Below are 21,868 nucleotides of genomic sequence, written 5' to 3'. Positions count from 1 at the left end.
GCACCTTCTAGTGTCCAGAAGCTCTATTCTGGAGCTGCTCAGCCCCTGAAGCAATGCCGGGGGTCACAGGGGAGCAGTACTGGTGCCTGGGGGGAGGAAAGAGCTGTTCCCCACCTCCCAGCTGCTGTGCCTGTCTCCACTGCCTGAGCCAGTAGGCTGGTCACACAGGTATAAGTTTTTGTCCCAGAGCAGCCAGATATGGATCCCTGCTTTCCACAAGCAGCCGGAATCCCAGTCTCTCCAGGAACTCTGCCTGTATTAACTTTCCAACCTGATAGTCATGCGAGTCTCATGAAAGCACTATGAAATGTAAGTTTGTGCTCCCAGAGAAGATCTCCAGAGCTAGGTATTCAGCAGTCCCAAGCCTTCCACTACCTTCCTGCTCCATTTCTCTTCCTCCCACCAGTGAGCTGGGGTGGGGGAAGGGCTCAGGTCCTGTGGAGCCACAGCTCTGGTATGTTATCCCCATTCGGTGAGGTCTGCTCTTTTCTCCAGTTGTGTGCAGTCTGGTGCCTTCCTCTCTCCTGTTGCTCTCTCAGGATTAGTTGAGCCAATAAAATTTTCTAATTGTATTCAGTTTTAGGAGGAAGCCTCTGTCTCTCCTCTCATGCCACCATTTTTTTGCTGTTGAGTTCTTTATGTATTTTAGATACTAGCTGCTTATCAAATATGTGATTTGCTAATATGTTCTCCCATTCAGTAGGCTGCCTTTTTGTTTTGTTGATGGTTTCCTTTGTTGTGCAGAAGCTTTATAGTATGATATAGTCCCACTTACTTACGTTTCCTTTTGTTGCTTTTGTTTTTGGTGTCAGATCAAAATATCATCACCAAGATTGATATCAGGGAGTTTACTTCCTGTTTTCTTGTGAGTTTTATGGTTTCAAGTCTTATGTTCAAGTCTAATCGATTTCAAGTAAATTTTTGTGTATGGTATAAAATAGTGGTCAAGCTTCATTCTTTTGCATGTGGCTTTACAGATTTCTCAACACCATTTATTGAGGACACTGTCCTTTCCCCATTATATATTCTTGGCTCCTTAGTCATAAATTAATTGACATTGCAGGGTTATTTATTTATTATTTATTATTAAGTTAGCATTAATATACAATCTTATGCTTGGGTTTCACATGAGCAACATTGTGGTTACTACATTCCCCCTATTATCAAGTCCCCTCCACATACCCCATTATAGTTACTGTCTGTCAGGATAGTAAGATGCTATAGAGTCACTACTTGTCTTCTCTGTGCTTTACTTCCTTCCCCATGCCCCCCCTACATTATGTGTACTAATCGTAATGCCCCTTAACCCTCTTATCCCTCCCTTCCCACTCACCCTCCCCAATCCCCTTCCCTTTGGTAACTGTTAGTCCATTCTTGGGTTCTGTGAGTCTGCTGCTGTTTTGTTCCTTCAGTTTTTGCTTTATTCTTATACTCCATAGATGAGTGAAATCATTTGATACTTGTCTTTCTTTGCCTGGCTTATTTCACTGAGCGTAATATCCTCTAACTCCATCCATGTTGTTGCAAATGGAAGGGTTTGTTTTCTTCTTATGGCTGGATAATATTCCATTGTGTATATGTACCACATCTTCTTTATCCATTCATCTACTGATGGACACTTAGATTGCTTCCATTTCTTAGCTATTATAAATAGTGCTGCAAATAAACATAAGAGTGCATATGTCGGAATCTGTGATCCTGTTTTTTTCAGATAAATTCCTAGGAGTTAAATTCCTGGGTCAAATGATATTTCTATTTTGAGCTTTTTGAGAAACCTCCATACTGCTTTCAATGGTTGAACTAATTTACATTCCCACCGGTTGTGTAGGAAGGTTCCCCTTTCTCTGCATTCTTGCCAGCATGTTGTTGTTTGTCTTTTGGATGTTAGCCATCCTAACTGGTGTGAGGTGATATCTCATTGTGCTTTTAATTTGCATTTCCCTGATGATTAGCAATGTGGAGCATCTTTTCATGTGCCTGTTGGCCATCTAAATTTCTTCTTTGGAGAAGTGTCTGTTCAGATCCTCTGCCCATTTTTTAATTGGGCTATTTGCTTTTTGGTTGTTGAGGCATGTGTGCTCTTTATATGTTTTGGATGTCAACCCTTTATTGGATGTCATTTATGAATATATTCTCCCATACTGTAGGATGCCTTTTTGTCCTACTGATGGTGTCCTTTGCTGTACAGAAGCTTTTCATTTTGATATAGTCCCACTTGTTCATTTTTGCTTTTGTTTCTGTCACCCATGGAGATATGTTCATGAAGTTGCTCATGTTTATATTCAAGAGTTTTGCCTGTTTTCTTCTAAGAGTTTTATTGGAGGTTTATTATTAAAGGTGTGGGTTTATTTGGGGGCTTTCTATTTTATTCCATTGATCTGTGATCTGTTTTTATGCAAATACCATACATAGTTTTCATTACTACAGTTTGTAATATAGTTTGAAATTAGGGGTGTGATGCCTCTAGCTTTGTTCTTCCTTCTCAAGATTGCTCTGGCTATTGTTTTTTTTGTGTGTGTGTGTGCTTTCCTACACATAGTTATTTGTTCAATTTCTTTGAAAATTGCCTTTGGAATTTTTATAAGGATTGCATGGAATCTATATATTCCTTTGGGTAGTATGGACATTTTAATATTGATTTTCCCAATCTATTTGTATGTTCTTTGATTTCTTTCATTAGTGTCTTATATTTCTCCATATACAGGTCTTTTAATCTAGGTTAAACTTATTCCCAGTTATTTTATTCTTTTTGTTATAATTGTAAGTGGGATTATTTCATTCTTCTCTCTTTCTGATAACTTATTACTAGTGCAGAAGTATCCAACAGCCTTTTATGATTTAATTCTGTATCCTGCAACTTCACTGAATTTATTCTTAGTTTTTTTATGGAGTCTTTAGTGGGTTTTTTTTTTTATATCATCTGTAAATTGTGAGTTTTACTTCTTCCTTTCCAACTTGGATGCTTTTTATTTCTTTTTCTTGCCTAATTGCTCTGGCTAGGACTTCCAATACTATGTTAATAGAAGTGATCAGAGTGTGCATCCTCGTCTTATTCCTGATCTTAGAGGAAAATGTTTCAGCTTTTCACCATTGAATATGATGTTATCTATGGGCTTGTCATATACTGTCTTTATTATATTGAAGTGCATTCCCTCTATAGCCACTTTGTTTTTATCATAAATGGATGTCGAATTTTTTCAAATGATTTTTTTGCATCTATTGAGATGATCATGTTTTTATCCTTCATTTTGTTAGTGTGGTGTATCACACTGAGTGATTTGCAGACGTTTAGTGAACCATCCTCACTTACCTGGAATAAATAGCACTTGATCATGGTATATAATCTTTTTAATGTATTGTTGAACTCAGTTTGCTAATATTTTGCTGAGGATTTTTGCACCTATGTTCATCCAGGTTATTGGCCTGTAATTTTCTTTTATTGCATTGTCCTTGTCTAGGTTTAGTATCAGTGATGTTAAGCACCTTTTCTTATACCTAATGTCCATAATTATGTTTTATTTGGAAAAATACTCAGGTTCTTTGCTAATTTTTAAATTAAATTATTTGCTCTTTTGTTATTAAGTTGTATGATTCTTATTTAATATTATCCATTCTCACTTTCTGTGAGTAAATAACCCCTCATCCAGATTGCTCTCCTTTTTTCTATGGCTCTAAATTCCTCTAATCTTTCTTGGCAAGTGGATTATTTTGGGCAAATACACAGGACCACACACACAGATACACATATAACCCAGACAGAATGCTATACTCTGATGATGTATGGTTCTTGTCCGTCTTTGAAAAGCATGAAGCAAATATCTGATACCAGTGGACAGGAAGGACACATGCCTAATTTATATGTCTTTAACTTGGTGTGGAGAAGGGAAGGAAAGGGGAGAATATAAAGGGAGCTTGGATATGTAATATTTTTAAAAATTGGAGGCAAAATTTAATGAAATAGTAACATTTTTTAAATGTAAATGGTGGGTTCATGGGTATTTGTCATGTTTTCATATTTTATATGTTTGTTTTATTTTATTAAAATTTTACAATTATAACAATGTTTTTAAAAAGCTATTACACCATACACATACAGGATATTCTCTTACATACCAGTTATTAGCTAAAAGAAGCAAATTCATCATTTCAATTATCAATGAGCCTGGGATTTCTTTTGTTTGTTTTAAGTGAGAGTAGTAGTTCTACTGAACATGCTATAACTATTGTCTACATGTGGCTATTTATATTTAATCCAAAATTATAAAATTTAAATTATTTAAATTAAATTAAAGAAATTCAATTCTTCAGATACAGTCATCACATTTAAAGTGCTCTATAGCCACATGGGGCTAGTGGTTATAATTAATATTAGATAGCACAGAATATAGTCCATTTACTTCATTGTGGAGAGTTCAGTTAGACATCTCTGATATTTATGTGATGAGATGCAAATGATTTCTCTGTATTACTCATCATCCTTCTTTCCTTCATATTTGAATGAGCCAAGAAAATCTGTGATTTAGAATTCATGAGTGATACAAGTAAATAAGTGGTAGATCTATTGCTTTTAATTTTTCTAGGAAACCATTGCTAAATTCCAAATTTACTCTACCCATATACCCAGAAATGTATATTTATAGAATTTTTATATATGTGTATATCTATATGCTAATATACAAAAAAAATTGACCACTGACATTAAATACTAGTCAATGTCTAATATTAATTAATAGGAAGGACCAACTGATAATCAAAGTAAAGTAATAAGTCAGGAAAAATGTCTGCCCAGATAGGACAATATTTCAAGTTTTTCAAGTTACAAAGCAATACAGGCTCATTGTAGCAGATATGAGAAACTCTGTAAAGAAATACCTTAATCGTTCCCCACCTCTCAACCCTACGCTATACCTATCCTAAGAGTTTGCAGTGCTTTCCCATGCCTTTTTTGCAAACGTATCAAAGCAGCAATATATAGAGGGTGTTTTTGTTTGTTCCTACCGAAGAGAACCATACACACTTTACATTGCAATTTTCTTTTTTCACTTAGCAATGTCATAAGCATCCTTATGGGTCTATAGATATAGGTATAACTCACTTTCCCCCTCTTTCTTTAGGCAGATAAGTAGATCAATATATATATATATATAGATCATATATATCTATATATTCATATATATGCATATACATATATATGTAATTTTACAAAATGGGCAGTCACTCATGCTGGCAAGGGCAGACAGCAGGCAGGCAGTGGCATGTTCTTGCTTTTTCCTTGTTAGCTTGTTTCTATGTGCCTGACTCCCCACTACACTCTTCCCTCCCCACATCTAGTTCCATCCAGATAATCCATGTTAACAACACCTCGTATTCTTCCACATTTTTTCTACACTCATAAGATTATGTACAGAAAATTTTATACATTCTATTATTGTTTTTTGTCACTGTCACTTGTTTATAGTTTGGGCTCACTATAAATCACTGAATCAAATATTCTTATAAATTCAGTTTTTCCATATTTGTGTTTTTATTTCTATGGGGAGCGTCTCAGAAGAGTGGCTGCTATAACAAATGGTATCTGTATTTTTGTTTTTGGAAAGCAGTCTGGAGAAATATATTAAAACTATCTCCGATATCTGTCAGCAATGTGTGAGAGTACCCTTTCTCACACTTACTCAACAGCGAAAGATATATTCCTCTTTGTAGTTTTATTCAACTAATGGATATAAAAGTGATATTGCTATTGCACTTGCTCAAACTAGATTTCATACCTTCTCATTTGTTTATTAGTCACTCAGATTAACTGTTTTCTATATTTGCTTATACATTTCCTTTCCCCATTTTTCTTGAGATTTTTGTCTGTCAATTTATAAAATCTATGTATAGATATTAACTAATTATTCCATTTTCATTAACTTTTAACAAATGTATTATTTGTCATTTAATTTGGCTAATAATCTTTTGCTACTCGATTTTATTTTTGTATACAAATAGGTCTCTTTTCTGTTATAGGTTTTAAGTGTCCTGTCATTTGAAGGTCTTCTTCATCCTCAGATACACAGTTCCTGAGATGTAAAAAAGTTTTTTTTGTCCTATATGAAACTTTAATTTCCCTGGAATTTATTTTCATGAATAATGAGAGCTATGGTTCAACTCTGGTCTCTTCTAGATGGATAGATTTTGCCAGTACCGTTTATTAAACAAACCATTATTTTTCCTACTAATTGAATCTTATTCTTCGTAAATTCTTATATACCCTGAGATCTAGTTCTTGAGTCTATTTTGTTCCACTGACCTGTCTGTTCCCATGTCAATGTCATACTCATACCCAGTGTCATAACTACAATGATTTTACAGGAGAGTGTTACATCTAAGAAATCTTCATTTTTCCTTTTTCATAATTTTCTTTGCTATTCCTGGATATTTCTTCTTCTGTATAAATTTAATGACCATTTTATCCTAAATAAACAAACAAAAAATGCTAGAGATACTAATTGAAATTCATTAAATGTGTATGTTAATTTGGAGATAATTTACTTTTTAATGAAACTAAGTTACCTCAGCCAACAGCAGGATGTCTTTACATTTGTTTAGATCTTTAGACTTTTTTCCTAAAGTTCTGTGCCTTACTTATGAATATATGCATGTTTCATGTTTTTTTTATTTGTCACACTCATTCAACAAATATTTATTTACCACCTACTAGGAGCCAGGCACCATTCTAGGTACTGAGGATTATTACTTAAACAATAGCCTTCACTGAACAATAGCTTATATACTGTAAAGTTAACACTTTTCCCCATTTTTAGATTATTTCTGATGTAGAGATGTGTGAAAAGCTTTGATTGAAATATTTGTCTTACATCTCAACATCTTACTACATTTTTAATTTTAATGTATTAATTAGGGTCTCTAAATTTTCTGGAAATGTATTATGAACAAAACATAGCTTTCTCTCTTCTTTTGTAGGATTTATATTGGTTATTTTTTTCTTGTCCTATTTATTGCATGTTCTAGAACCTCCAAAACTATGTTAAATAATGCTAGTGATGGTGTATATTGCTAGCTAGTCTTGATCTCTGAAGTTGTCTTAGTGTTTCACGATTTAGAATATTTGCTATTGGTTTTGGTTTTGTAAACAGCCTTTGTCGTATTTAAAGATTATCCTTCCCTATTTAGATTTGTATTAGGAATACCTTTTTCATATCTATTGATAAGCTTTGTGATTTTTTCTTCTTTGTTGTTTTAATAGTGTTGATACCAAACTATGTCCTATTTCCAAAATAAATCTTACTTAGTCAAAGCTTATTATTCTTTTGCTATATTGTTATATTTTTTGTGTGTGTTTTATTAATGGTACATGACAAGGCAGGGCTGCCTAGGTCTTCAGGGGTCTGAGATGGAAACCGTGTTGAGGATGGGAGATTATCAGTGTGTTGGGGATTGAGTTGGGGCAAGGACACTCTGACAGCTGAGGGCTTCTTTCTTATGCTGTTGAGGCTGCTGGTGCAAGGCTCTTACTCCTTGGAGGCCATATGGACCACTGAGAGTCAACACATTGTTGCTGTAGCCAAATTCATTGTTATACCAGGAAATGAATTTGACAAAGTGGTCACTGAGGGCAATGCCAGCTCCACTGCTGAAAAGAAGAATAAAGTCACTGTTAAAGTCACCAGAAAGCTGGTCCTCAGAATAGCCCAGGATGCCCTTTAGGGGGCCCTCTGATGCCTATTTCATCACCTTCTTGATGTCATCGAATTGGACAGCTTTTTCCAAATGTTATGTCAGATTCACAACCAACTCATTATGGTGGGGGTGCAGAATGGAAGGCCATGCTATTGAGCTTCCCATTCAGTTCAGGGATGACCTTACCCATGGTTGGCAGTACCAGGAAAAGCAGGGACAATGTTCTGGGCAGCCATTCAGCCATCATGCCTCAGCTTCCCAGAGAGGCCAGAAATCCATGATTTTCTGGGTGTCAGTGAAAGCACAGACTATGGTCATGAATACCTGCACAATGCCAAAGTCATCATCCATGACCTTGGCCAAGGGAGCCAAGGGTGGTGCAGGAGACATTGCTGACAACCTTGAGGGAGTTGTCATACTTCTCATGCTTCATGCTTATCACAGCTGAGCATCCTGCGATGCTCATCTTGGGGGCATCTGCAGAAGGGGTAGACAGGAAGACTTTGGCTCCACCCTTAGAGTGCACCCTGGCTTCTCCATAGTGAAGACATCGTGGACTCCCCACTATATTCAGCACCAGCATTACCTGATCCAATGTTGGCAGGATCTTGCTCCTGGAAGATGGAGATGGGCTTTCCATTGGTGACAAGCTTACTTTCTCTGCCTTGACTATACTGTTGAATTTGCCATGGGTGCAATCATACTGGACCATATAGACCATCATCAATTAAGGGGGTCACTGGTGGCAATAATATCTATTTTGCCAGAGTTGAAAGTAACCCTGGTGGCCAGGTGCCCAAAAGGGACAAATCCATTTGTTCCAATCCTTCACCATTGTGTCTCAGGAATGATACAGCTGTCTGTTGAACAGGAAAGAGCAGAAAACCTAGGTTTATTTAACTAGTATTTTATTTAAAAATATTTAGTAAATGGAACTGATGTATTATTTTGTTTCTGTATATTTAATATTGTTTTAATATTAAATTTTATGCCAAACTCATTAAAATGAATTGCAGAGCCTCCATCCTCCTTTTCACCCGATGCCCCCATGGTACAGAATTTTAAGCCAAAGTATGTTTCATGGACTAGCAGCATGGATACCACCTGGCTGTCAAACTTATTTCCTGAACTGTTAAAAATGCAGAATCTCAGGCCCTAACCTAGACATAAGGAATCAACATATGCATCATGAAAAAGACCCTCAGGTGAACTGCATGCACAGTAAGATTGGAGAAGCTCTGATCTAGAATAAAGTTTAAACAGCATTAGAATTATCTTTTCTTTAAAGTGTCAAATTGAACTCATCACATCTGAAGCCAACCAGTCATGGTCATTTTTTATACTTAATTTCATCTATACTAATTGGTATATTCAAAGGTTTCTGTTTCTTGGGTAAATTTTGGCATTTTATATTTTGTTAATAAACCATCTGTATCTCTACTTTGTTGCCACAGAGTTATATTCTTTTTTTTTTTTTTGTGGGGATCTTAGTGCACTTGCATTTCTTTTTTTTTTAAATTTTATTTTGGTATCATTAATCTACAATTACATGAAGGACATTATACAGAATTATATTGTATTATTAATCTCTCCTATCAAGTGATGATGGCTGGCTGTTTCCTCATCTTACTTAACTTAATCTCATTTTTCTCTTTTATAAAGCTTACAAAAACTTTATCTATTTTCTCAGTCTTTTCAAAGAACCTGCTTTTGGATTTCAATTAGTAAGAATTCTTCAAAGTTACAGGGAGTCCGGGGGCTTACAATGTGAACCAATACCGCAGATGAGTTCAGCGTTGCTCTCTATTAGCATCAAAAACATGTACATATGCAAATCAAGGGACCAAACCATCATGAGAGTGTCGCATTAATACCAATTTTCAGCTGATTACTCAGTCTGAATAGGGACATACCTCGACCTAAATTGCTTTTCCGCATATCTAATCTTATTCTAAATGTCATCTAAGACCTCACTGGTATACCTCACCAATAATGCTTTGAGCATTTGTATCCTGACTTCCAGTTTATGCGCCTTTCACATTCTTTATCTCATCTGAGACTTGTATTTAAAAGGATCTAATAAATAATCCTTGAGTAAGAGGAATATGGTCCCTAACCTGATTTTCATATTCTGAGATCAGCTGGGGCCCTCAGAACATTTGTCCTTCCAAAGAACCAAGTGGGTTACAGGAGAGAGTGTATCTTTGTAGGGAGAGCTAAGAAAGCAAGTATTGCCTCAGATAAAGGAAGAGGCATGAGTTGGAATTTTAGCTATGCACAGATAAAGAAAATGGCAGATTTCAGATACTCAGCCGAGACTGGACAATTATGGGAAATGCATTATTAGCTTTTTTCCCCCTTCAATTGAGGAGTCAAGGTTTTGTTTGCCCTTTTAAAAATGTATGAAAAACCTATTACTTATGCACTTTCATTTCTTACCTTTGCAAATATTTTATAATCAGACAAGGATTTCAAAAGCCAGATGACTGCAAGCTCTGGCACTCAAATTGGCCCAAGTTTAGGATAATAGCTGCAAAAGTATAACGTGTAGTTTATTAAATTTGGGATTTTTTCAATTCCCTGATAGACCAGTCTTATGTTGATGGTTACAGAGGAGTTATTATAGAAACTGCTGAAGCCCTTCACAAAATTAATTTTAATCTTGTACTGCCAACCAGAGATTTCAGACCTGTAATAACCTTTTTATAAGCATTAACATAAGCAAGCACTTGGTTTCAGGTATCTACAGTAGAAACCATCTTAACCTCACATTCCTAGTAGTACTATGATTGGGACATTTTCAACCTGCAGTAAGTAGTGCTGAATATTGAGAAAAGAGAAAATAATCCTCAGTCCTTCCTTTGGAAAGGAACTGATCAATTCACCTGCTTAATAGTATTTTTTCCCCTCTAAGCAAAATGTTCCCTTCCTAAATCACAGGATGGAAAGTAAGTAAAAGAGAAATGAAATGGTAGTAGTAATGAAATGATGTCCATTGCACTTTAAAGCATTGGAAATAAAATACTAAAGGACAGACCTTTTGACATTGAGATCTTACACAGGAAGAACATGTTCATTGTGAAGCAAATGGAAATAAAGTAAAATATTCCCAGTTTCTTTTTTTTTTTTAACACCTTGAATTCATTATTTATTCTTTTCAATTTTTTCTTCTGGAAATAAAGCCTAAATTTAAATCTAAACTATCCTGTAATATACTTAATTTTCCTCTGACATTAAGTCCTAGAAAGATACACAGACATGATTGCTCTATTTTTTTAAGTGTTAGAGCTTCTATTTATAAAATACTCTCCAGAAATTTTTGCTTTAAAATAATACCACTCAGAAATTCACTCCCCACTCTCTACCCACTGTGCCTCATTCAGCGTCCAACTTCATGGGTGAGTACTTGCTCTGGCCCTAGCCTCTCAATCTGGTGGTAGGGAGAAACCAGGAGAGTAAACTTTACAATAGAGGAAAATATAAATATCTAAATGAATACGCCCTAGTTATTTTGGGAAAACTTGATGCAAGAGTGATCTGATTAGTGCAGGGAACCATACCTCGGGCAGTCTTGAAGGGCAGGCAGAGGACAAACTAAGACAAGGAAAAATGGGGGAATAAGGCAAAGGAAAGAGACTGAGAGAAAACAAGGAGAATGCAGGTAGCAACAAAAAAAATTCTGTTACTGGAGCAAAGGGTTTACTAACAGTTTGCAGGTAAGAAGGACCTTGTAGGGGCACCATGCTAAGGAGTTCTGAAGCTATCTCTGAGGGAGTACTATTTTGCAGATGCCTTCTACACCCTAAGATTGAGTTTATGGTGTTAATGAAACATCCATGCACAAATGCCTAGTAAGCAGGTAAACATGAGAGGCACAGAGATTAAGTGATTTATGCCAGGTCAGATGTGTAGGAAACAGCAGAGCCAGGACTGGCTTCCAGGAACCAAGCCCATACTTTTAACCCCTAAACTACCTGGCAACTATGTGGAGGATGGGTTTTAAGGGGACAGGATTGGAGGAAACAAAGACCTGTCTGGAATCTTGCTGCAGTAAACCAGGAAAGAATTAACAAGGCCTCAATTAAAGCACTGGCGTGTGTATGTGTGTATGTATAGCACACACACACAGACAGGTAGATTGGTATATATAGGATGGTGATCTGGACTATAGGCTCTGGAATCACAATCCCTGGCTTAAAATAAAGTTTTGGCTCTGCCAACCTACCAGCTATGCGAAATTGTAGACAAGTGACTTCCATATGTCTCAGTTTCTCTATCTATAAACAGGAATAACATTACGTGTTAGGATTTTTTTGAGGAGTAAATGAAATCATATACATATGTACAGTTTGCCTCATGGCTAGGAGTTGATGCTCAGAGTTTGCCATTTGGAATGCTACACATTACAGAGACAGAAATGCCCCTGTTTTATGAAGGAAATAGAATTAGCAAGGTGTGGGGATTGATTTTAGGCCTAGGTGGGGAGAAGGACGGAAAAGGAGGCAGAAGAGACTAGAGGTTTTTTGCTTGCCAAGTAGGTTACTGGGTAGATGGATTGACCACCAACTGCAATGAAGATGGCTTATGGGAAACAAGATGACTTCCTTTCTTTTTGAACATTTTGAGTTTATGGTGTTCATGAAACATCCACGCATAAATGCCTAGTAAGCAGGTAAACGTATGAGGCTCATAGAAGTAACACAGGGGAGTCATTAGCAAATAGGTGATAATGAGGGAAAGTGTGCTAGAACAGTGGGCCAAGGATATCATTCTGAAAAATATGAAAATTTATTTTGGGGTAATACACAAACTGCAATGATATTCAAATGACATGAAAATACAGAACATGTCAGTTCCAGCACTGTAGAAATGAAGAATGACTTCTGGCATTCAGATAAATAGTATTCCTATTGTTCAGAAAAATTAGGGTACTAATAGCACGTTTTGATTCCAAGCCTTTTATCAAATAAGGACAGATGCCTTCTACACCCTAAGATTGAGTCAAAGATAGAGTTTACAAAAGTGTGCTTGGAAAGACCAAAGTAAATTGGAGATTACCTCTAACAAACAATGCAAAATTTCATTACAAGGTATTTTTCTTTTTTTAAAAGCATAATGAAAAGGCATGGATCTCAAGATTATCCTAATCTTTATTCCCAGTAAAAAGAAGTACATGTTAATATCTGATGTCAGAATGCCAACAAAATTTCTTCTGTCATTTCCCGAAATATCTAAGATTTTGTTCCGTGAAATAATGCTGTATTTATCTAGCAAAGTAGTATCAAGTCACTTGACTGGTTCTACCACCTGTGGAACAGCCTTCTTATGAAAACTAAATGGGATACTGGGATTCAAGTTTAACATCAGCCTAGGTTTACCAAAAAAGACAGGCTGCCCCGCAAGTAGAGCAATTCCAGCACAGAATGCCTGTGACACATCCACAGGCCGGCAACTGCCTATTTTTGTCCTCCATTGCCATGGAGTCTCTCATGCAGTTGTGTTTTGGCATTTCAAATATATAACCATAAACAATTCTGAGGTATCACTGCAGGGTGGGAAGATGTAATATTGGTTATCAGTAGTTCTCTCCAGGGAAGGAGTGTTGACATTTTTGGCAGCACAACTCCCTTTGTGTGTGGACCCATGTCCACCTCCCAACTGAACACTTTGCATTCCTCCTCCCACCCCCACCAGTTCCAGCACCACCCTCCAATCATTATGACCATCAAATAATGGCCACAAACACCCCATTGGAATAGTAATGATGCCCCTCGTTGAGTACTACTATTGTAGAAGGTTGGGTCAGTTGATTAAAATAATGTTGCTTCTCTGAGTATGGATCTCTTTATTTTGATAATACTGCAAATACATCAAATGCTTATCCAAGAAAACCCATTCCTGTCATAGGGGTGGGGCTGAGAATCTCACAAAATCTTAAATTGGAAGGACTCTTAGCAATCCTCTAATCCAACCATCCCAATTTTATGGGTGGGAAAACAAATGTCCAAAGGAGGTTAACTGACAGGCCCATGGTTCCATGGCTAGGAAATGGCAAAAACAGAATTAAAACCCTAAATTCTACTCCAGTACTTCTACCCCATACTCCACACTCACAGATATATTAGAAGCTCAGCAGCGTCAACTATGTCCAAAGAAACAAAATTACTTTCAACTTTTACATAGGATGACAGAAGCCATCCAAATTTGCTGGGTTCTAAGGATTCATTCAGTAAAGTTCCAACATCTCAACCCCAAGCTTAACAATTCACCTTCAAATTACAAGGGGCACTATAATCTCATAAAGTTCCTCCAAGTAAAAATTCTTTGATTTAAAACATATACCAGCAAAGTTCCTACATAAGTATATTCTGAAGTGATGAATAACGCCTCCTAGTACCATTTTACAACAGAAGTAGCCACTTATAACTCAGCCTCAAAATTTGTCAGTTTATAATAGGTATATTGGTATAGTTTTAAACAATAAATTATGGGTAACTGACACCATAAAAAAGTAGCATGGAGTACAAGTGTAAGATGACTTTTCTCATGAATATTAGAAAACAGAATCTTCACAATGATAAACAAGACAAACATCCCAACTTCTCTTGGCCTCATGATATGATGGAGGGGGAGGGGACTTCACATGAGAGGCTCAAAATATTAACACAAATACTAGCTGTCTAATGTTGCTTACACATAATGATAGAATTTCACTACTTTTAAATTAAGCAACACCAACTTTTCCTTGGAAATCTCCATTGCTCTACAGGTCAGAAAGTCCTCCATTTAAAACGGAGAATGATAGAATCCGGACCTGCTATCTCGGAGAGACCTAGACTTTATCTTATTTAGGTTACAAGCATTCTATAGAGGACACGTCAGCAAGCCACAAGCCCATTTTTTCCTTGACCCCTCACCTCAAAGAGCTCGCCAAATATCTTGACCATAAAAAGCCTCTTGGCCTGTTAGAGACCCCTTTTTCCCTTTGTTCTGCTCACCAGAACAGAGGTGTCTCTCTCAGTTTTAGCAATAAACCTGCTTGGACTGTTGAGTTTGCATCCCCTCCCGGGTTTCAGCACCAGATGAAAGAAAAAAAGGCATTTTTGTCCGGCTCTCACCTGAGCTCTTAGTCAGCAAAAGGCCTATATAGAGTATGCAAAAGGCATAAAGGGACTGTTTTGGCCAGACACACCTCCCGGAGATCTGGGAGCCTCGCCAGTAGACAATAGGAAGTTAAGGTCCCTGGGGGAGACTACCAGACTAGTTAGGAAAGATCATCTCCAGTTGTCTGGGCTGAGGCAGGCAGTTGTGAGGGAAAAAGAACACTGCTGTGTTAAGAAAGAGGTTTTGGCCCTTGGCTATGTTTCTCCTGCAGGCTGCAGGCTAGGCCGCAGAGGTGGGTTCTCAGTGGGAGGTCAGAGTTAAGTGGAGAACAAAGGTTTCTCAGGGAGGGTGAAGCCTTGGATTTAGGGAATCTCTAACCATTTGCCAGTATTCTGGAGGAAGTTACTAAAATGTCAGAGAATTTGGAAATAGAAATTGCCCTCAGCTAGCCGCTGTGACCCATTGTCGAGTTTATATAGAAGCCATGTGGTTTGGTTTCATGTCTCCTTTAAACCTAATCGGGAAAGATTACGTAGGAGACAGCTGAGGGGAGTGTCTCCCAATGTTTTTGAGGGAGAATTGCCCATTGTGGGAGGGCGAGAAAGGGTGGCTGAGGTTTGGAGAACAGGCCGCCAGGACGTCTCCCTACAATCGGTTTTCCAACTGGAGTCCATAGGCTCCTAGAGCCAAACAAGATTTTCCTGCACACTGAAAGGAAGCATCCCCCCAGAGTGCAGGAGGTCCCCTAATGGTGTTCTCAACTAGAGAACAGTGTGGATAAAATGAAAGTTCCTGTGGGCAGGATTCTCACCTGGCCCTGGTTGGCTACCTCACTATACACGTGTGGGCAATACATTGCTATTGTTCTATATAAAAGGCTCCGCCTGGTGTTCTGGGCAACAGGGTGGCACTGCTGCAAGGCTGCAGGAGAGCAGAGCAGAGGCTGGAGTGGTGGCAGTGCCAAGGACAGAGGCCCAGAGGATAGCTGTGAGGACGACTGTGCAGGCAGAGAGGCCCAGAGCATGGCTTTGCAGGCAGAGATGCCCAAAGGCAGATACCAGCTTGCTGCATGAACAGGATTTTAGTGACTGACCTGCCACTGTGGAAATAAAGTTGGGTATAACCCTTTCACCCCAAAGAACGTTTTACTGTCATTTTCTTTGGTCACATTCAATCCACAGTGAACTTGCCAGGGGCTGAAACCCATTAGCAAGACATCCCCTTTTCCTTTCATCCCTCCCACTTACTCCCATAAGTGATTAATACAATTTCCTGGCCTATGACATAGGCAGGCAATCAGCTAGCTAGAGCTGGGGCTAAACCCCCAGGGCTGCTAACACCTCATTCAGGACTTTCCCATAGATTACATTCAACATTCCCATAGAGATTATTGGGGAAAGGGAGATGGGATCAACGACAACATACAGGACTCACCCGGATACTATTGTGTCTGCCAATGCCATGAACATCTCCCAGAACTGGGAGATGACCAGCTTATTTTACCTCATTGTAATGAGCTCTGTAGACTCTGTCTCTGACACAAAGGACGTAAATAAATGAGAAAGTCAATTATAGATTTCACAAATATTTGGTATAACCAGTCTGCAATTTTTTAATTAGAATTAACTATCAAAGACACTGTACCTTTCAAGTCTTTGACAGAGCTTAACAATGTTTAACAGTGGCTTTATTAGGTGGCAGCTTTATTCAACATTAAACTCAATTTACTTTACGTGTTTAAAAATACATTATTAGCAGTTCTTAATATTTCAAATCAACCAACTTTAAGTACAGAAGGACTGCTTTCAAATAAGTCTTCTGAGGTTACATGAAGACTGAAAGAAGCCTATAACTTGAGTTCAGCTCTCTAACCAACAACCACCATATCATCACCAGTGAACTCATATGAGGGAACTTCAAGGTTGAGAGGTGCAGGTCCCTTCCTGATCCTGCCAGATGCGTCATAGTGTGACCCATGGCAAGGGCAGTAATAACCACCAAAATCTCCTGCATTTGCAATGGGTACACAACCAAGATGGGTGCAAACACCTATCAGAATAACCCACTCAGGTTTCTTCACTCGGTCTAAATCATGCTGTGGGTCCCTCAGCTGGGACACTTCAACTGCAGCTTCCTGTTCAATTTCCCTCTTGGTTCGATGCCGCACAAACAAGGGTTTGCCCCTCCATTTGAAAGCCATGTTCTTGCCTTCTGGAATATCAGATAACTTGATTTCAATTTTCGACATGGCCAACACATCTGCAGAAGCACTCATGCTGGAAACAAACTGGGAGACAACATTCTTGGCAGCATATGCAACACCGACAGTAGTTGTTGCAGTTATCAAGTAGGAGAAACCTTTTCTAGCCTCACTGCTCTCTTTTGAAGACTTTGTACCATCTAACACTTCAGTGCGACGATAGTCGGAGAAGTCAGGCACTTTGACGTCTGTATGGGAATAACGGATAGAAGCAGGGACTGCAAGATAAACAAAAGATCAACATACACAATTAGGTGAAAGGTATACATCAGGATATAGGCCTTTCTGTTTTCACAAGCAAAAATCAAATTATAAAAAGGTGAAACACGGCACTGACTGATCTCAGAAATGGTTAAGGTGACAGTGCCAGCATATAAAATACTAAAAAAGAAATGGTCAACGACCACTTATCATATTGGTATGAAATCATAAGTTGAGTTCCCATTAACGAATAGTGATTCAGAATTCATAACAATTTAGTACACAAAGTTTTTTTTTAATTAAGTAGCACTGTTAACAGCAATATTTTTAAATTCCCCCAAATTCAACCTGCCAGGACAAATTTTATTATACAATGCTAAATAACCTCCACACTCTCTGGATTAGAAGAGACCTTAAAACTCATACAGTCCATTTGATAAGTTGATGTATGATCACCTTATTAAACAAAACATCAAACTATATTTCTATCTATCTGCTCTCGAAAGAACTTCAAAACATTCATAAAATACTAATTACAAGAAAATAAACATTTTATGAACTGTTAGTAAAACTATATTTGCAGAAAATTTAGAGATTTCTATTTTAGACTCTAGGGTATAAAAAGTATAACTTGAACTTCAAGTGAAACCACTAATGGGCAGAAAAGGACATCTTATCAGAACAGACAGCTACCAAAATCAAATGGAGTCTCAAAAAGAATGAGTACAGGAAAACAGCCCAATTCTCATGCACGTCCCTTGTCAGTGAAGGGCATAGCCTCTGCTATTGCTCCTGCTAAGAGTAGGGACATTATCCTTTCTCACTGCTGTGGGTCTCCCAACTGGGACACTACTACTGCAGGCCACAAACAGGCCGCATATTTGTGTCAAATGTTAAACAGGCAAATAATTAGTTTATGTAGTCTCTGGATACAAGTAGCTAATTTTTCTTTAAAAGATATATCCTTCTGTCCCATACCATTTTCAAATGTCTGCAAAAAACCCAACTTATTGGCATCACTTTTAGGGATGTTTCAAGAAGCAAATCTCTTTGAAAATTGTATATCCATTTTAGGAATTTTTCCACAAGATTCCCTTTTTTAGAAAAGAGGACACTAAAACTTCCTCACAACACAGGAAATGTGTTGTTTCCAAAAGAAATATGTACTTATAAAATGCATTTTCATAAAAATTACAATTCTACTAGGCTATCTCATCCTAATATACTTCCTTGAGCAGTCAGGCATTACAATAGTGTATCAACTACTTTTCACCTGGTTCCCAAGGTCAATGACTTTATGGAAGCCCATGAACAGTGAAACCTATCAAAATCACTCTATTTTTCTAAAGCAACATTTTCTGGAGGAGACCAGGATGCAGTAGTGACTACTTGAGATTCACAACTATTGTAAAGTGACATTACATCATGTATTAACCCTACTTCTACCTAATGCTAAACTGTCAGTGTAGGCTGGGGTTTGGAATCAAGTATGAATTACTTTCCCTTAGTATTGTCTGTTTACAAAGGGAAGATGTATTGGCATTCCTAAAATATGAAGGAACTATAATTCATACTTCTACACTAAAAACACTACCTAATACAATCCTTAACCATGTAACAGTACACAAGGAAATGTATGGGAACACTAAACAGAATGACTTTGACACTCTCATCCAGAGATTTGGTGGCAAAAGAAATCCAGCTGTCTACTCTCATTGTATCCAGCATGTTACACTTTATATTGAGCTACACCATCAAGAATACTTTGGGAAATTAAACTGTCATATTGTAAAAATCATTCTCTAAATAATTTACATGAGCTGTATTAGGTGTGACTTTCAGTAGCAAAAATGCTAGCTAGATTTAGTTCTAACCTTAAAGCAATCATAAAAATATAAACTAGAATAGAGAAAATTTAAGGCATTACAATAGATAAAAACATTACACCATAACAAAAACATAACAAAACACAACGTTTGTTCTGTTTGTTCTGTTTTAATGTGAGCTCTGATGTGCCTTGGAAATCTTTCTCCTTCTCAGTGGTCTTCTCCTAAGTCAGTCCTTATCATTGCACATGGTCTACTCACCATCTTTCTTTTCTACAAACTATCCTGACAGGAGATTTTAAAGTGAACTCAAGCTACAATCTGAAGGCATGGTTACAGAATGTAAAAAAATAATTATTTACCAGATCTCGGAAAAGTCAGATGAGCCTCTGATATTTAGAAGAAACCCTTCAGCCACCTGACAAATTCCAAAGATACTTTTCACCCTTGCTATTGAGATTTTCTCCTTCCTGTTGTTTCTCACCTCCAGGTCTGAAAACTAGGCTTGGGATGGGCTAGAATACTCCATTCCTGCCCAGAACAGTTTCTCCAACACCCACTGGTGCCCCCCTCTAAATCACTTTATTCAGTTATAAGTATTTTGCAACAACTGTATGCAAATTCCAATGTTGTGGGAGAGAAAAATTAGAGATCTTCTCCATGCCCTTAAGCCCTAGGTCAGAGGAATCAACAGTAAATGCAATACTGAAAGTGTTACATGCTATAAAGGAAAACATATAGGAATCAGCAAATAAAAATTTTATGGATCTCATTTTGAATTGAAATTGGAAGGATGGCTAAGACTCGGAAATGTAGAAAACTGAGTGAGATAATCATTTAAAGAGAATAGGGTGAATGAAGGCTGAATAAAGAGAGTGGAGGCAATTTGATCAGTGGTAGAGCAAAGGCCACCAAATCAACCGTCAGAGGGGTCAGATAGGTTAACACAATGAATCAAACAGGCCTACTGAGGACTGCATGCGATGAACAGAAAGAGAACTTATTCCCACTAGGGGAGCAGGCAATGCCCAGCACACTAGCTTTTTCCTATGTACAAACTAGAGCCCAGTGTTGCCAGCTTCCAACACTTGAAGACATGCCAGAAATCTTCCGAATTTTTTAAAACTATGCAGGTTGGGCACACTACAGGCACACTGCCCCACAGGTTGCCAATTCAGGACCTCCAATATGGAGGGCATGAAGAGAAATGGAAGACAAGGCACAAAAGATAAACCAGGATCTGCAGACAGAGGGTGTGAAATACAAGCCTGGTGAGAGCTCTTGACTATATCAGTCCTTCACATCCACGCTCTACCACATACACAATTTATATTTGTTCAAGTCACTTCACCTCCTGTAGTCTGTTTCCTCATCTGCAAAACGGAAATACCTTTAACCTCTGCCTGTTGCTTTCCTTGAGGATCAAACTGACTGGTGTGAAAACCCCTTTGCTCCAAAGCCTGAAACCACTGCTGATTGTCTATGCTATAAATCACCTTGGGGCTTCTTTGGTTGGGGGATGGTAAAAGGTAAAGACAACTGAAGGGATCGGTGATGGTAAGCTGGACAATTTCCCAAATATTAACAGCCGTTTCTATTTTTTGAACATTTATACAGTGCCCCCAAATGTGCTAATGGCTTTACATACAATTTTGCATCTGAACCTCACGATATAACCTGTGAAATTGGTATAATCATTAATCCTTTCTCAGGTGAAGAAAAACGTTTAGAAATTTGCCCAAAGTCAAACGACCTGTAAACAGCAAAATCCGTCAGATTCTACTTTAAATAGTCGGACTCCAGGGTTCTCGAACATAACCGACAAAGTACGAAATTTAGCCTGTGGTTGGGAGCTCAGATGACCGCCAACTAAGAGTCCCAGAGCTGGAGAACCACTTGTGATCGCGCAACCAGAGGCCTTTCCGCACAGGTGAGAACACAAATCGGGGGAGGCGCAGAGGCCAGCCCAAGGTCGACCCAGCCGGGTAAACTGATACACCAAACAGAGCTTCACTCCATTTCCCCGCAGATCCCCGCCTTCCTCCGATGTTCCCCGGGCCCAGGGCCGGAAGGAGCGAGAAAAAGGGGAACGCTCAGTCTCCGGGCGCTCCCCTCAGCCCCGCTCACCATTGAGGCCCACGAAGGCAACCAGAGGCCGGTTCGCAGCCTGGCCATTCAGCGACTCCCGGCACAGGAAGGGGCGCTTCACGTCCAGCACTGGCGGCTCCGAGGTGGCGGGCACCGCGGCCTGCACTAGGGGCAGCAGCGCGCCCGCCACCCCGCGGGACGTGGCCGACAGGACGGGTGCGAACGGGCCCGAACGGGCGGCGACCGACAACATGGCGACAACGGCTCCGAACGCCAAGCCACCCACTGACACGACCTTCCGCCCGCAGCGCAGGCGCGAGGAGGTGCCGGAGGCGCGGGACCGTGACGTCAGTGCGCCGGCATGAGCAAAGCCCCCGCGGGGCGGGGCGAGCCTGGAGGGCAGCTGCGGCAGAGGCGGGGCTTATGAGTCCACGCTGAGGGCGGGCCTGGCGGGAAGCACTGGGTGCCACCTCTTCGGCCCGCCCAGGGCGGCTCTGGGTCTGTGCTCCAGCATCTGCCCGGAGACCGGCGGCGAGGGAGACTCCGGAATGACTGCTGTTGAGCCGCTGGGGCAAAAGCCTTATTTATGGGGACCTAGGGATAAGAACAAATTATTAAAATACTTTAAATAGGGATACTAGTTCTTAACATATCTGTGTTGGTAGATATAAATGGATATGGTAGGGTGTATATAATAGGAGATACA

The 21,868-nt window shown here is 38.9% G+C and overlaps 1 protein-coding gene and 1 pseudogene across 1 annotated transcript; both read right to left on the bottom strand.

The window, feature by feature from the left end:
• Nucleotides 1-374: 374 nt before the first annotated feature.
• Nucleotides 375-16,133, bottom strand: LOC108388551 (glyceraldehyde-3-phosphate dehydrogenase-like; annotated as a pseudogene).
• A 241-nt stretch (nt 16,134-16,374) lies between these two features.
• On the bottom strand, nt 16,375-21,480 carry UQCRFS1 (ubiquinol-cytochrome c reductase, Rieske iron-sulfur polypeptide 1). Its single transcript, XM_037021495.2, has 2 exons — nt 21,202-21,480; nt 16,375-17,265 (listed from the first exon to the last, which is right to left on the bottom strand). The coding sequence occupies exons 1-2, from the start codon at nt 21,413-21,415 to the stop codon at nt 16,655-16,657; spliced, it is 825 nt and encodes a 274-aa protein (XP_036877390.1). The 5' UTR covers nt 21,416-21,480; the 3' UTR covers nt 16,375-16,654.
• Nucleotides 21,481-21,868: the final 388 nt, after the last annotated feature.

This window comes from Manis javanica, chromosome 17 (assembly GCF_040802235.1).
Source record: "Manis javanica isolate MJ-LG chromosome 17, MJ_LKY, whole genome shotgun sequence".
Classification (NCBI taxonomy): Eukaryota; Metazoa; Chordata; class Mammalia; order Pholidota; family Manidae; genus Manis; species Manis javanica.
This window is presented reverse-complemented; position numbering and strand designations above follow the sequence as displayed.